The 14,541-nt window shown below is 45.0% G+C and overlaps 1 protein-coding gene across 1 annotated transcript; it reads left to right on the top strand.

Annotated features, from left to right (window-relative positions):
• The first annotated feature begins 397 nt into the window (after positions 1-397).
• LOC118079870 (uncharacterized) lies at positions 398-9,719 on the top strand. Its single transcript, XM_035104558.2, has 2 exons — positions 398-1,894; positions 5,582-9,719. The coding sequence occupies exons 1-2, from the start codon at positions 1,543-1,545 to the stop codon at positions 6,175-6,177; spliced, it is 948 nt and encodes a 315-aa protein (XP_034960449.1). The 5' UTR covers positions 398-1,542; the 3' UTR covers positions 6,178-9,719.
• The last annotated feature ends 4,822 nt before the right edge of the window (positions 9,720-14,541 follow it).

The following is a 14,541-nucleotide window of genomic DNA, read 5'->3' on the forward strand; positions in this document are numbered from 1 at the left end:
TGAAGAGCATAGGCAAAATGTTTTTTCAACGGTATTCTATGCTATTTCGTTCATCAATAGAAAAGAAATCCTTTTGAAGATAAGTGTTTCAGTAGTGGCTACTACTTGCACCATTAGGCAGCATTATCCCCATTCCCCACAAAACAACTTTTGCTTATAATTTGCCAGCCTCAAGTCATCTTGAACATTTAAGACAAGTCAGGAAGGTGCTACAATTGCAGTGTCAATGAATTAACTGGATTGCACTCCAGCCACAAAAGCTGAGGCTGCGGAACAGACTCTTGGCCCCGGGGTCTTGTTTAATAACTGTTACAGCTATTAACTTTTTGTATCTTGTATTTTTTTTAAGATCCCATTATGATTTACGTGGAAATCGTCCCATTTGGTTGGGCACTTTCTGATGAGTTATTGCTGATGTGACCACTTTCGTCATGTTTGCAATTATGTAAATCTTTTCATGCTGCTAACCATGTCAACTACTGTACTGTACTCAGATGTAAGTTCTATTGAATTCAGTGAGTTCCCCCAAGGAAGTAGAGTTAGGGTTAAGCACACGTACTAGGAAGTAGTAAACTTGCTTAAAGTGGGAGGGTTGAGGGCACCCGCAGAGCAGATGAGGGGCGCCAGAAAAGAGAGTTATAAGTCCCATGGCACAGGTGAAAGTCCTAGCAGCCATGAGACAGTGGGCGGCTGCCCACTGTGTTTATGGCGCAATAACTATTTAAAAATGTGCATATAAATCACATATAAATCAGCACAGGCACATTTTTTTGCACATAAAAGCACATGCAGATTTTAGGTACAGCATATCTTGGCCATCTCTCTCCACACCGCGCATGCATGATCTGCCGTCCTGCGCAGCTCTCACCTCCGCCGGGCGGAGAGGGAAGCGAGGTCTAAACTGAACCACGAACTGAGGCCTCCAGGCGACTCTCTACCCATTGCGAGTCTAGGAAACAGCAGCGAGCCACGCTGCGCCAGATGCGCACGCGCGCTTCCCTCCTCGGCCGGGATGAAGGGCCATTGGCTACGGTGGCTGCGTGGGTCCATTTCCCGCTCGATGTTAAATGGGAGGCTGCTTCCTGCTCGCGGTCACACGCCGCTGTCGTCGGTTGTCCGGCGCTCGCGGTGACGGAGAGAGGGAGAGACTGGGGTACGACGAGCGTTTCCAGGGCAACGGCCCCTTGCCAGTTCGCTCCTCTCCGGCGAGGAAGCGCCCGGGGCCTAGCGGAGTTCGCGGGAGGGGGGCGCCTCTTCCGGCTGCAGAGTAACGGCCGCCTCTGCCTTCCGTCTAGAAGGGCCTTACATTTCGCCTCCCACCTTAAAAGGCCGCTTACTTGTGCTCCCGCCGCCACCTCAGTGCTGGACCTGAAGCACCTCAGTGCTGAGCCTGCAAAGCTCCTGCCCCAAGAGACAGGCAGCACCCTATATTTATAGGTTATTTTGGGGGCTGGGGTTTCCCTTCTACCTGCAATAAAATTTGGTCTTTTTGAGCACCCCATAGGTTCCCTGCCCTGCTCCCATCTTCCCGCTGTTTCTGCCATGGAGCCAGTCAAGAGGCCCAGTGACGACAGCCTCGTCGTCTCCGGGGCTCCAGAAAACAAGTTTCCCAGGGGACCTAACCCTAAGGACAGTCCCTCCAACTCGTCCCTCATGAAAGCCTTGGAGGCGGTTTTAATCGCTGGCCGGCGTGGCTTGCTTGGCGCGGAAGCCATGGCGGCGGCGGGAGGCACCCCGGAATTGAATCCAGGAGGCAGCAACGGAGTGGCCCCTCCGGCAAAAGACCCTCCGGAAGGCCTGAATCCTATTCCCCGCTTGGCAGGAGGGGGAAAGAAGAAGAAGGTCTTCAATGAGATGCGTACGCCTGTGATAACTGCCGTGCAACAGGTGAAGGGTAAGTCAAACAAGGCGCCCTCCAATATGGTGGAGCCGCAACCCCAAGCAAGATGCTCCGAAACACAAACTTGCAGGGATTGCCATTTCCATGCCACTGTATCTTGTCTCACACCTGTTTGGAAAAAATGGCAGCAAATGAGCGAGGATGGAAAAGCTTCCAAACCACAGCTGCCTAGTGTGGCATGACTGTGGTAATTGTGCCAACTACGGTATATATCTAGCGGCAACTCACTGAGAGCAAGGGTAGATTTTTCTTTATTTAGCAGAAAGTTTTGTCTCTGTGTCCCTTGGCTTTTGGCAAGGCCAGAAAGGATATAACTAATTGTGGAATATTAGAAAATGCAGAAAACACATTTTGTGGTATAAATTGATTGTGCACCCCACATCATAAACTTGTGAATAAATAATGCAGATTTTTAGTGACTTTGCCTTAAAGTGGGCAAGTGGAACAATGCAATGGAATACCCATTACGAAACCAGAAAATAGTAAATAAAGAGTTGAAAAAGAATATGGGTACAAATGCAATGGTATATAAAATCCTGAAATATTTAGAAAAAGCAATTGCTGAATCAGTATAGGTACCATACTATATGTGATAAGCTTTAACGTTATTGTGTCATACAGCAAGTCAGACAATGCATGATCAGGAGGTCCTTATACTTCTGAACAATAGATGTAAGTAGAAGAAGATCTTTATTGTCTTGTGCTTCTGGCCTCTCTTTGTCTAGCATGTGGTTCTGCCTATAGCTGATCCAAAGATACTGTACAGTATTAACAAAGCAGTCATATGTTTGCCTTACACTGAGACCAACAATATGTTGCTGCTTTGCCAGAAAAAAGACTGCCATATCCAGTGCATACTCAGACTTGGATATGGCTTATACTTACCGGCCCAAGGCCACGTAAGTTTGGGGACCCTGGATCTTAAGTATTAATGCATCTAATAAAAAGAAACCAGCTACCGTGCTTCCCCTAAAATAAGACATACCCATAAAATAAGCCGTAGCAGGATTTCTACGCATTTGTGCAATATAAGCCATACCCCGAAAATAAGACATAGTGATAGGCGCAGTTCTGGAGGGCGCCAAGGAAGAGGCGAGGCTGCCTGCACCTCTTCGGTCACCTCTGAGCCTCCTTCCCGCTGGAGGAGCCGCCCTCCAGCTGCTGTCTATCTTCTTTACTGCGGCGCCAAGAAGAGCATGTGAGCTCGCGAGTAGGAGGAAGCACCCAGCAGCGCCGCGTGGAGTGCCCCGAGCTAGCAGGACCCAGCAGCAGCAAGCCGGCCACGGCAGGAGGAGGAGCAGGCTTGCTGGGTCGGTGCCTGGAACTGGCTGCTGCTGCTGTAGCACCGACAAAGTGCCCAGCAGTGCCGTGCGGAGTGCCCCGAGCCAGTGGGACCCAACAGCAGCAACGCCGGCCGCAGCAGGAGGAGGAGGCTTGCTGGGTCGGTGCCTGGAACCTGCTGCTGCAGCGCCAACAAAGCACCCAGCAGTGTCGCGCGGAGCGCCCCGAGCCAGCGGGACCCAGCAGCAGCAATGCTGGCCGTGGCAAGAGGAGGCGGCGGCTTGCCGGGTCAGCGCCCAGTAGCACCGCGCAGAGCACCCCGATCCAGCAGGACCCAGCAGCAGCAACGCTGGCCGCAGCAGGAGAAGAAAGACGCCTGCTGGGTCGGCACTTGGAACTGGTTGCTGCTGCTGCTGCTGCTGCTGCTGCTGAAGCACCGACATGGCCAGAACTGGTGACTGGGTGGCACGCACGCGCCTTTGTCGAGGGGAAGGCGCAGAGTGGGTGCGGTGGCGGTGACAGCCAATCGGCGGCGCAGTGGATGTGCATCGCTGGGCTGGCTTCACTGGTTTCGCAGCAGTGTGGGAACATCCCATAGATGCGAGAGACAGATGGATTCGGGGGATTGGGGGTGTTTTTTTGTCTCGTGCTACTGGTCCTTTCTGAACGGGGTGGTGGGAGAGGCTTGGAGGTTCCCATACTTAATAAAAAAAATAAGACATCCTCTGAAAATAAGCCATAGTGTGTCTTTGCGGAATAATAAATATAAGACGGTGTCTTATTTTGGGGGAGACACGGTAATTACCGTCAGATGCTGTTTTTGGAAGTGTTCTTTTTCCTCTCTGGTGCTTTTCTTCAAAACTTCTATGGAACTAAGTTACAGGTGGTAGGTATAATTCACATTCCACAGATGTCAAAGCATAATGATTTCAACTTGTGCCCCTTATTTTTCTCTGTGTGCGGATTTGAAGCTAACAGAGCCAAAAAGAATCTACTGCATTATGTCACTGCAGTTTTGATACTTTAAAAATCTCTCAAGCCAGGCTCTTAGCACCACCTGCCGTTCAAATGGCCATTTCCGTGCTCTTGACTATTTTCATCTCTCACTGAATTTTGCTAACTTCCTACTCTTGCTGCTGTGGTTGATTATATCCTCCTCCTCCATTCTAAATGACACTGGTCTGATCACAGAGGTAAGTAGACTAATCATGCTGGTTCCCCTCTTAGCTAATAAAACTCTTTGTATTAATTGTATGGAAAAATGCAGTTGGTCACCTGCAGTTGTCAATACCTGCAGTATTTGTTTGCTGATGGAGGAGAGGCAGGTTTGAGTGCAGGGCTTGACTTTTTAAAAAAGAGAGAGGTGCATCTTTTCTGTTTGCCTGAATTTTGATTCATACAGATGTGTTTGTGAAAATTGCAATAGTGAGATAATCTGTTAAAACTACACAGAGTTCACTGAACTGTGCAAACAAAATACAAATGCACTATCTCTTTCTCCTTTCTCTGCCATTTAAATATGTAAAATGTAGTTTAACAATACAAAATTAAGCATGTTAACTCCAAAGTCAGTTTCATATGCCCAGTGGGCGTTACTCCTTAGCATGTATGCTAAGGATTGCAGCATAAGATTACCATGTTTTGGCCATGGTAAAATTCTGGGATGGCAAGAAGATGAGGCATGCCAAATGGCCTCTACTTGCTGGTTTCTGGTATGGCTTTTCCTTATGGTGGAAATTGCCCCAGAATGCTTATTCCTGTGAAAGCAGCTTAATGGCCTTTCTTGGTGAGAAAAAACACTTTATTGCACCTTCTCCAATTCAGGTCAGACTGAGCTGCATTTGCTACAGCTAGGTACACTATAGCCTCAGGTTGATAAGTGGGTGAGTGCAGATGTCAGGATCACTCAGCTCCTGTTGTCTTCCCTGCCTGCATATCATCTGGGCTGCTGCTCATAGTGGAAGGAATAGTGGTGCTGAGACTAGTTCTGCAGGCCAGCTCTTTTCATGACCTGTAGCAGTAATAGTCCCATGACCTATACCTGAAAACCAGTGCTTACAGCTGAAGGGGGGATATCCTGTTTTTTGTGTTTCCTTGTGTGCTGAGCTCAGCTGCACTGTTCACCCTACCCCATCTTTGATCCTCTTAGTGGATTTTCCTGTCAGTCAGTTGTCTTAACGGGCTTCTGCGAATGTTTTAATTCTGGTGCATATTAGTGGACTTCTGTCTTCTCAAAAGTGCAGCTAGCTTGGTCTCTTGATTTTGGTCTTGCGAGAATGGTGATCAAATTTTCTAGCATATTAACATATTTATAGATTTTAAATTTCAGTCTTTAACTACAGTAAGCTAGTGCAGGGGTCAATCTGAAGGAGTTGAACTAATGTGGCATTTTACTTTTAGGTGCTGGAGGACAGCAAGCTTCCCCAAAGGAAATCTGGATATGTGGCAATTCTGTGATCTTTGCATCGAAGAAGAGAGCTAGTAGTCAACCAGATGGATTGCAGTTGGGCATCTCTGTTTCAAAGGCAAATTTGTATTGGATTGGGATACAGAAAATGAAGTGGGAAAAGCTCATGCCTCTTCTGCATGAAATTTATTATCTCCGTTCTTCTCCATCGCTTATAATAATTCATGTTGGAGAAGATGATCTACATCCCAACGACAACTTGTCTCTCATTATATCCATGAAAAATGACTTGGGCATTCTTAAAAGAGCATTCCCAAATGCTACTATAGTTTGGTCTTCACTGTTGCCAAGACGTTTTTGTAAGAAGGACCAAAATCCTAAACACATGGCAAAATCTCAAAAGTTTGTTAACAAAAAAATGGTAAGCTTTTGTAATGAAATTGGCGTACACTTTCTGTCGCATAACTTGATTACGCCTGATAAAGCAAACCTGTTCTTGCCTGATGTCAATGACCTATCTGATGCAGGAGCTGATTTCTTCTTGGCAGACCTGAAGAAAGTCCTGCGGTTCTATCAGGTTTTGGGATAGTTGGGAAGATGCTAGTAATATGTGTTTGTTTTTGTCAGAAAGAATGGGTTTGTTGCTGCTTGACCATCATATAGTGTCTTACAAATTGTACACTTGGATGAATACGAGTGGATATGGGCTCCCTGTTCCTAGGTAGCTTTAAACTGCATTTTACATATATAGATGACACAGGTTGGTAGATATGTTCCTTTGACTAATCTCTGCAACGATAGGACTGTCTAATAACAGATGAAAGAAACTGTTCCCTTTTAACATCATGAAGATTTTAAATATACTCTCATTTTTAATGAAACTGTACATTTTGATTTCTTTGAGGGAAATTTATAAGATGGTATAATGAAAAAAGCTGTGGACCAGGTATCTACTTACTGCTCTGTGTGCAAGGCATTATTCAGAGAGGCACATGTATGTAACTAGTCATTATAAGGAACCCAAGCAAAAACAGGTGAAACAGTTTTTCAGATGTTAACAAATTGTATGTGCAAGAGTATTGGGTAGACAGGGGAAATGAGACCACACAAAGTATGCATATACATGTTTTTCAGTATTGGGTATTTGCATTTGCATTGATTCTCTTGCAGTCAACAAATTGCTTACTCCAGTTGGTCATTGAATGCTATGCACTATTCCAGAGTAAGCCATTTGAGGGTTGTGAGTCATTTGAGGGCTGAGTTTCTGCCACAGACTAGTTCCACTGTCTAGAATAGGTCATTTGGAGCAATAGTTGGCTGTGATTCCCAACCATCATTCCCTAGTGTGTTGGCATTTAGGAAGTATTCATTGCCTATTGCCATTTGTACCAGTTTATATCTCCTCCCCCCCCCCAATCTTACTATTTGTAGTTCTGATATACGTCTTCCCATTTTGACTACCTTAAGGACATGGAATTACCGTACATCTGGTGGGAAAGACTTGCTTAATACAAGTACAGGGAAACTCCATATTACCTCTTCAGTATCCATAATTAATTATAATTACAGTCAACTCTATTGAACCATGAGAGAAAATCCAGACAACCCCAGCATCATAATACTGTTATTAGGATTGCATAGTAGTGAACTAACCTTCTTGTTTCACAAAACTCTTTATCGGGCTGAATATGGAACGCACACGCAAAAAGGAAGAGGTCAGGGAGAGAAGAGAAAAAGATGTTGCTAGTAAGAGCGCAGTGGAAGTCCCATGTGCCATATGTGATTGCCTTAGCACAGCGATTCAGGAAAATGTTTGCCAAATTATTATGTCTGTTTATGACATGTATTGCATGTATTTTCAAAGGGGGAATGGCCATTGATTCTTTGTCCCAATATGCTTTGGCGCAACCTGAACCATCTGTACTTGGCATAAACTAACCTAATCAATTTGCAAGGGGCTTATCCTTTACTGGTGATATCACTTCTACCATGCCCTTTACCAGCAACAGATCTCTTCTCTTCATGACACCTTGTTTTGTTTAACAACCTGTCTGACAAAGAGGAAATTTGTGAAATTTGAAAAACTAGCCACTTATTTTGTGACATCTAGTTACTCCTAATTAAGTATTGTAAAATGGCTGCCGTTTCCATAATTAATAGAAATTGCTATTGGACTTTTCTGTGCTTTTTTGTCAGAATGATGATAAATGATTTGCCCAGGGGTAATGTTCTCTCTCTCCCCCTCACTATTTTGTAATGAATTCACAAGCTATCATTTAGTATAGGGAGGTCAGGATAATGTTGTAAACTGTATTATGACCAAAGAACGTATTCATCAGTTTGTTGGGGTTTCGTCTAAGCTTGAGGATGAGCTTAAAACTTAAACTGTATTGTGCAAATAATCAAATGGAATTAGCAGCAGAGGCCAATACTCTTCCAGATAATTCTTTGGCCGTCATGGAATCATCCAAGCCAGAAGGAGAAATGGGTTTATGTTTGGCTACCTGAATTTTTATTATCTATTTTTGCAACATGAATCTCAGTTTAAATATTGCAATAGAACCATAACTTTGACTTTGTGCAGTAGTGCCTTGCAGTGCTTTTGGTACATCAGAATAGTTACTGTTGACTGATGCAACAGAGTTAGAGGTAAGTTGCTAGAAAAACTGCTCCATCTGGAATGAAGATGGAGGCAAATGTTTCCTGTGGCTCGTGCTGTTCGATATAGCCATATTACTGCATGAACTTAAGTGGACATGGGGATCTGTGAATAAAAGGTGAGCGGAAACAGGAAAAAATGGAGACGCCTGCAAAACCAAGGAACTGCTATTTTTGTGAATTTTTTATATATACACTTGAGTTACACACTTAGTCTGTATTTTGTTTTGCTTCGAGTAGGATGAGGCTTTGCCTAAACTATCTACAGAATTGGATCTTTACAAAATGTGATGGTATATGCCAGAAGCAAAGGCCACAGGAGCAAGCGAAAGGATCTCTAAACCAAGATGTCTAGAGAGAATTGCAACTTGTGAAGACATTTGAAGAATCAAAATTGTACAGTGGTGCCTCTGGATCATAGCTGTCAAGTTTTCCCTTTTCTTGTGAGGAAGCCTATTCAGCATAAGGGGAGTTCCCTTTTAAAAAAGGGAGCACTTGACAGCTATGCTCTGGATACGTACCTGATCCGTTCCAGGGTGCCATTCTCAACCCGAAAAGTACGTATCTGGAGTGGCGCTTCCACGTATGTGCGCGAAGCGTGCAGAACACTTCTGCGCATGCACGGACAGCGGAACCCGGAAGTAAACACTTCCGGGTCCGCCACGTACTTAAGCCGAAAATACGCAACCTGAAGCGGACGCAACCAGAGGTATGACTGTACTGTGATGGAAATGCAAACATGTGGTGACTATATTACTTTGCAACATATGAATGTAAAAAATTGTATACAGGCAAAGGTTGTGTCCTGTAGACCTGCTACTGTTGTGTTTCTTCATGTTACGTTAAAGCAATTGCCTTGCTTTGGAACTAAATCTGTTCTTATACATTAGATTGAGTTGCTATCCACAGCACTGTTGCTTAATTTTGTTGAGATTCTCAGCCTGTTTCTGTCATACCTCACCACAGTTTTTAAACTGCACGATAATGAAAACAACAAAGAGTGGTGGCACCTAACCAAGGATGGGGTATTTATGCTTTTGTCAATGCAGCCTTGTTAATGGTTACAATACTTACTTTGCTTTTACGTTATTATCACTGTCCTTTTGCATTTCTCTTAGACTAACTCCTGTCAATCTCCCCCATGTATGCACACAACCACGCCAATTGGGGATTGCACTTCAGCAGGGGTGGGGAACCAGTGGGCTGCAACTCCCATCAGCCCCAACCAACATGCCCTGTGATCGGGCAGGATGGGAATTGCAGATCGGCAGCAGATTCCCCACTCTTGCACTTCATGTATCTACTTAAGTGGATTCTGGTCCATGAAAGCTGATCCTGTAATGAATTTGTTAGTCCTTGTGCTGCCACAAGACTCTTTATTGGTTTTGGTGTACCAGCCTCACACAGTTGTCCCTCTGGAAATTGTAACAAAATAAATACATAATTCTTCATTAAAGGGCAGCTGCAAACTGATTTTGGAAACAGTTCCTTTATCAACAGGCAATGATGACATTACTTTATACTACTGTATGAGGATTCTTCTCTAGAAGGAAGGGTTTTATCTAAATCATGAACCGAGAACCTTTGGCCCTCCAGAGGTTGCTGAACTACAGCTCCCTTCAGCCCTAGTAAGCATGTCCAGTGACCAGGGGTAATGGGAGTTGTAGATAAATAGCATCTGGAGGATGAAAGGTTCTCCACACCTGATCTAAACCATCTTTTTGAGGACATGCTGCTGTCAACCTTGAGGCCCTATACATGTATTACTCACATATGGGGCAATATTGGGGAGTAGGGCTGTATTTTCTGTCCTGCCCCCAATGTTAGATGCACTTCCTTCAGCAACTATACCCAGTTGTATTTAGAGCAAGAATTCTCAAAAGGAAATCCACTGATGTCATCAAAAAGGCATACCATGTGCACCAGAACAAAAAGCAAGTAGTTTGGGGGACTGTAAAGATGAGAACAGTGGCACATCTTGTCTATTCTGAATCTTGCATACCATTTCAATTGTAATATCCTGAATGTGTTTCAGGGTGGAATTCTTACTCAATGTTGATAGACATGACAAAGATGTTGGTATCAGTATTCCTGGAATAAAACACACGGAACTTTGTGTAATAGAGTAAAGTGACTGAAATTTTTAGACAGATGTGAAATTAATTTTCAGGTTCAGTTATTTTCATCGTGGACACAGGCATTCATGTCTCAAGTTAATTCTTCCCTGTTAGGAGTCTTTAATTTATGAAGATATTGTTTTGACCAGTTATCTGACAAAAGCATTTCCCCCCCTGGAAATAAAGCATCTTTCTTTATTGCACCTAGAAAAACTAAAATGTGTTTCACTGTTGATGTTTATAAAAGATTATACGGTACTTTTTCTTAGTCATGTTTAGCGCAAACATGTGCATAGGGTTCAAGTTAAACTAAGGAAATATTCACTCAGTGCCACATCTTACAACACTACAACACTTAGATTTTTGACTTGATTTATTAAGTCAGCACAGGGGGTTCACACTTTGAATTTGTTAAATATTCCAGTTATTAAACGTTGGAGAGAGAGGGAAAGCAAGGGGACAAATGAGTCATTTATACAGTTAAATGAGACATAGGTTACATTCTATACATCCTATACCCATTTACCTGGGCATAAACCCAATTGAACTCAATGGAGCTTATTTTTGTCTAGATGCATGTCAGGCTGTCTTGTAACTGTATCTGAGAAACAAAATTAACCCAAAACCAGTATTTAAATCATGGAGAACATGAGCATCACTCATGTTATCTGTAACTTATTTACATGCTGGTTTTAGGTTTATTACTATGGTAATTTCATTTCTGTAAGAGCAGAATTGTTTTTGTATTACAGTATGAGATACTCCCAGTGATAACTTTGTATTCCACTAGATGGTGCTATGACTAAACCAACGTTTTAAAGTTTGTGGTTGTCTCATTTTGCCAGTTGTTGATCATGTAGAAATTCCAGATTGTAGGACTCCCATGAAGCAGTTCAGTAATATTTTCACTATATCCCGGTTACTGCATATGTGAGTTTTGCATAGTATTTGGCAGTCTTTCCTATTTAGCAAATAAAAAAATTCCTTCAGTAGCACCTTAAAGACCAACTAAGTTTATATTTTGGTATGAGCTTTCGTGTGCATGCACACTTCTTCAGATACCTGGTATCTGAAGAAGTGTGCATGCACACGAAAGGTATCTGAAGAAGTGTGCATGCACACGAAAGCTCATACCAAAATATAAACTTAGTTGGTCTTTAAGGTGCTACTGAAGGAATTTTTTTATTTTGCTTCAACTCAGACCAACACGGCTACCTACCTGTAACTATTTAGCAAATAATAGTGACGCGGGTGGAGCTGTGGTCTAAACCACAGGGCCTAGGGCTTGCCGATCAGAAGGTCAGTGGTTCGAATCCCCACCATGGGGTGAGCTCCCATTGTTTGGTCTCAGCTCCTGCCCACTTAGCAGTTCGAAAGCACGTCAAAGTGCAAGTAGATAAATAGGTACCGCACCGGCGGAAAGATAAACAGCGTTTCCGTGCGCTGCTCTGGTTCACCAGGAGCAGCTTAGTAATGCTGGCCACATGACCCGGAAGCTGTCTGTGGACAAACGCCGGCTCCCTCGGCCTATAGAGCGAGATGAGCGCCACAACCCCAGAGTCGTCAGCGACTGGACCTAACGGTCAGGGGTACCTAGTGACAGCTCACCTTTTTGAGCCATCTGAATGTACTTTTTTTCACTTGGTTCCACTGCAATATCACTGGATGTACTATATTGACTACTTGTCAGGAATAAGTAGTATGGAGGATTTTTTTTATTAAAAAAGCAGAGATTAGAATAAGTAACATTGGATTATTCTTTAACAGAATCTGGAAACTCAATTCATAGATTCCATAGCAGAACCTTTTATAAATCTCAAATTATAGTTCTCAAACATGCAGTTTTATGAACTTTTGTGATCTCCCTCATGCCCTTAGTACTGTCTTGATTCCCAAACCCATGTTTATTTTGAATTGATAGGTAGTGCCCTGTTTGTCACACAGCTGACCTTCCCCTCCAGGTCATGTGGGCGGGGAGGGGGGGATTGCAGTGATTTTTAGGAAGTCACTAGCTTGCATTAGGCGTCCTACTGGGAAGACCCAGTTCTCTGAGTGCATGTTCTGGAAGTTGGGCAATAGGGGCAGTACAGGATTCCTTCTGGTGTACTGACCTCCCCACTGCACCAAGGATTCACTGTCTGAGCTGCTTCAAGTTGTGGCAGATGTTCTCCTGGAGACACCTAGTTTGGTTGTCCTAGGACATTTTAACATCCATGCTGACACGACCTTACAAGGGGCCGCTCGGGACTTCGTGGAAAGCATGGCCTCCATGGGGCTGTCCCTGAATAAGTTTGGCCCAACTCATAGTCATGAACATGCCTTAGACCTGATGTTCACCTCTAGTGACGTGGGTGATCTGACACTAAGTAAAAGTGAAACAAAAGAAGTGCCACAGTCAAATCACTTCCTGGTGCTGCACTTCTCCATGACCCTTCCCCTTTGCAGGGAGGTGGGACCAATTCAGATGGTCCACCCTGCCACTTAATGGATCCAAATGGTTTCCAGAGCGTGGTAGGGGATGCTTTATCCCATGTTGATGGCCGTTCAGCTGATTCCCTGGTGACCCATTGGAATATGGAGTTAACCAGGGCTATTGACTGACTGGCTCTGAAGCGCCCTCTCCGATTGTATAGAGCCCAGACAGCCCCGTAGTTTTCCCTGGAGCTGAGGGTGATGAAACAATCGCTGAGATGGCTAAAGTGCTGGTGGCAGAAAACTCACTTTGAATCAGACCGGACATAGGCTAGAGCTCAATGTCGAGTCTACCAAGTGGCAACAGCGACGGTGAAGAAGACTTTCTTCACCGCCTCTATTGCATCTGCAGAAAATAGTAGCAGGAGACTTTTTCAGGTGGTTCACAAATTAACAGAACCACCTTTACCATCGGGGCCTTGCAAACGATTTTGCAAAGTTTTTTGCAGATAAAGTCGCTCAGATTCAGAAGGAGGTAGACACCACTGTGGGAGCAGGGCCGAGGTGGGAGAGTGCTGGAGCTCTGTCTGGTTGAGTTGCATGGAATCAATTTCCATCCGTTACCCCCGAGGATGTGGACAGGCTGCTTGGACACGTGAAACCAACCACCTGTCTCCTTGATCCTTGCCCATCCTGGCTAATAAATGCAAGCCGGGAAGGGCTGGGCGATGGGCTCTGCGGGGTAGTGAATGCTTCCCTCTGTGAGGGAGCATTCCCAAACCCGCTGAAAGAGGCGGTCATTGAACTGCTTCTTAAAAAAACATCTTTGGACCCAGCCAATATGGCCAACTATCGCCCCGTCTCAAGTCTTCCATTCTTGGGCAAGGTGACTGAGTGGGTGGTTGCTGAACAACTCCAGGCACGCCTGGAGGATGCGGACCATTTGGATCCCTTCCGGTTGGGATTCAGGCCTCATCATGGGACTGAAACTGCCTTGGTCGCACTGGTTGATGATCTCCGGCAGGCTAGGGACAAAGGTGAGAGCTGTTTCCTAGTTCTGCTGGATCTCTCAGTGACTTTTGATACAATCAATCATAACATCCTTCCGGACCATCTAGAGGAGCTGGAGGCACTGTTATACAGTAGTTCCGCTCCTTCCTCCTGGGCCGGGTCCAGAAAGTGGAGGTGGGCAATGAGTGTTCAGACCCCTGGGCCCTCACTTGTGGGGTGCCTCACGAGGTTCTGTCCTCTCCCCCATGCTTTTGAACATCTACATGAAGCCACTGGGAGAGATCATCAGGGGGGTTGGGCTGGGTGTCCATCAATAATGCGGAAGATACCCAACTCTACCTCTCTTTTAAATCGGAACCAGTGAAGGCCCTGTGTGAGTGCCTGGAGGCAATTGGAGGGTGGAAGGTGGCTAATGGATTGAAGTTGAATCCTGACAAGACAGAAGTACTGATTTGGGGGGACGGGGCAGGCTGGTGTGGAGGTAACTGTGTCCCTGTGTCCCTGGTAACTGTGCCCCTGAAAGACCAGGTGCACAGCCTGGGAGTCATTTTGGACTCGCAGCTGTCCATGGAGGCGCAGCTCAGTTCTGTATCCAGGGCAGCTGTCTACCAGCTCCATCTGGTACGCAGGCTGAGACCCTGCCCACAGACTGTCTCGCCAGAGTGGTGCATACTATAGTTATCTCCCGCTTGGACTACTGCAATACACTCTATGTGGGGCTACCTTTGAAGGTGACGCGGAAACTACAACTAATC

The sequence above is a fragment of the Zootoca vivipara genome, chromosome 2 (assembly GCF_963506605.1).
Source record: "Zootoca vivipara chromosome 2, rZooViv1.1, whole genome shotgun sequence".
NCBI classification, from domain to species: Eukaryota; Metazoa; Chordata; class Lepidosauria; order Squamata; family Lacertidae; genus Zootoca; species Zootoca vivipara.

Bases quoted from the DNA above. Each gene is read 5' to 3' on its own strand.
- LOC118079870 (XM_035104558.2), top strand. From the start codon at position 1,543: ATGGAGCCAGTCAAGAGGCCCAGTGACGACAGCCTCGTCGTCTCCGGG. The intron at 1,895-5,581 runs GTAAGTCAAACA...TTTTACTTTTAG, and splicing joins TGCCGTGCAACAGGTGAAGG to GTGCTGGAGGACAGCAAGCT.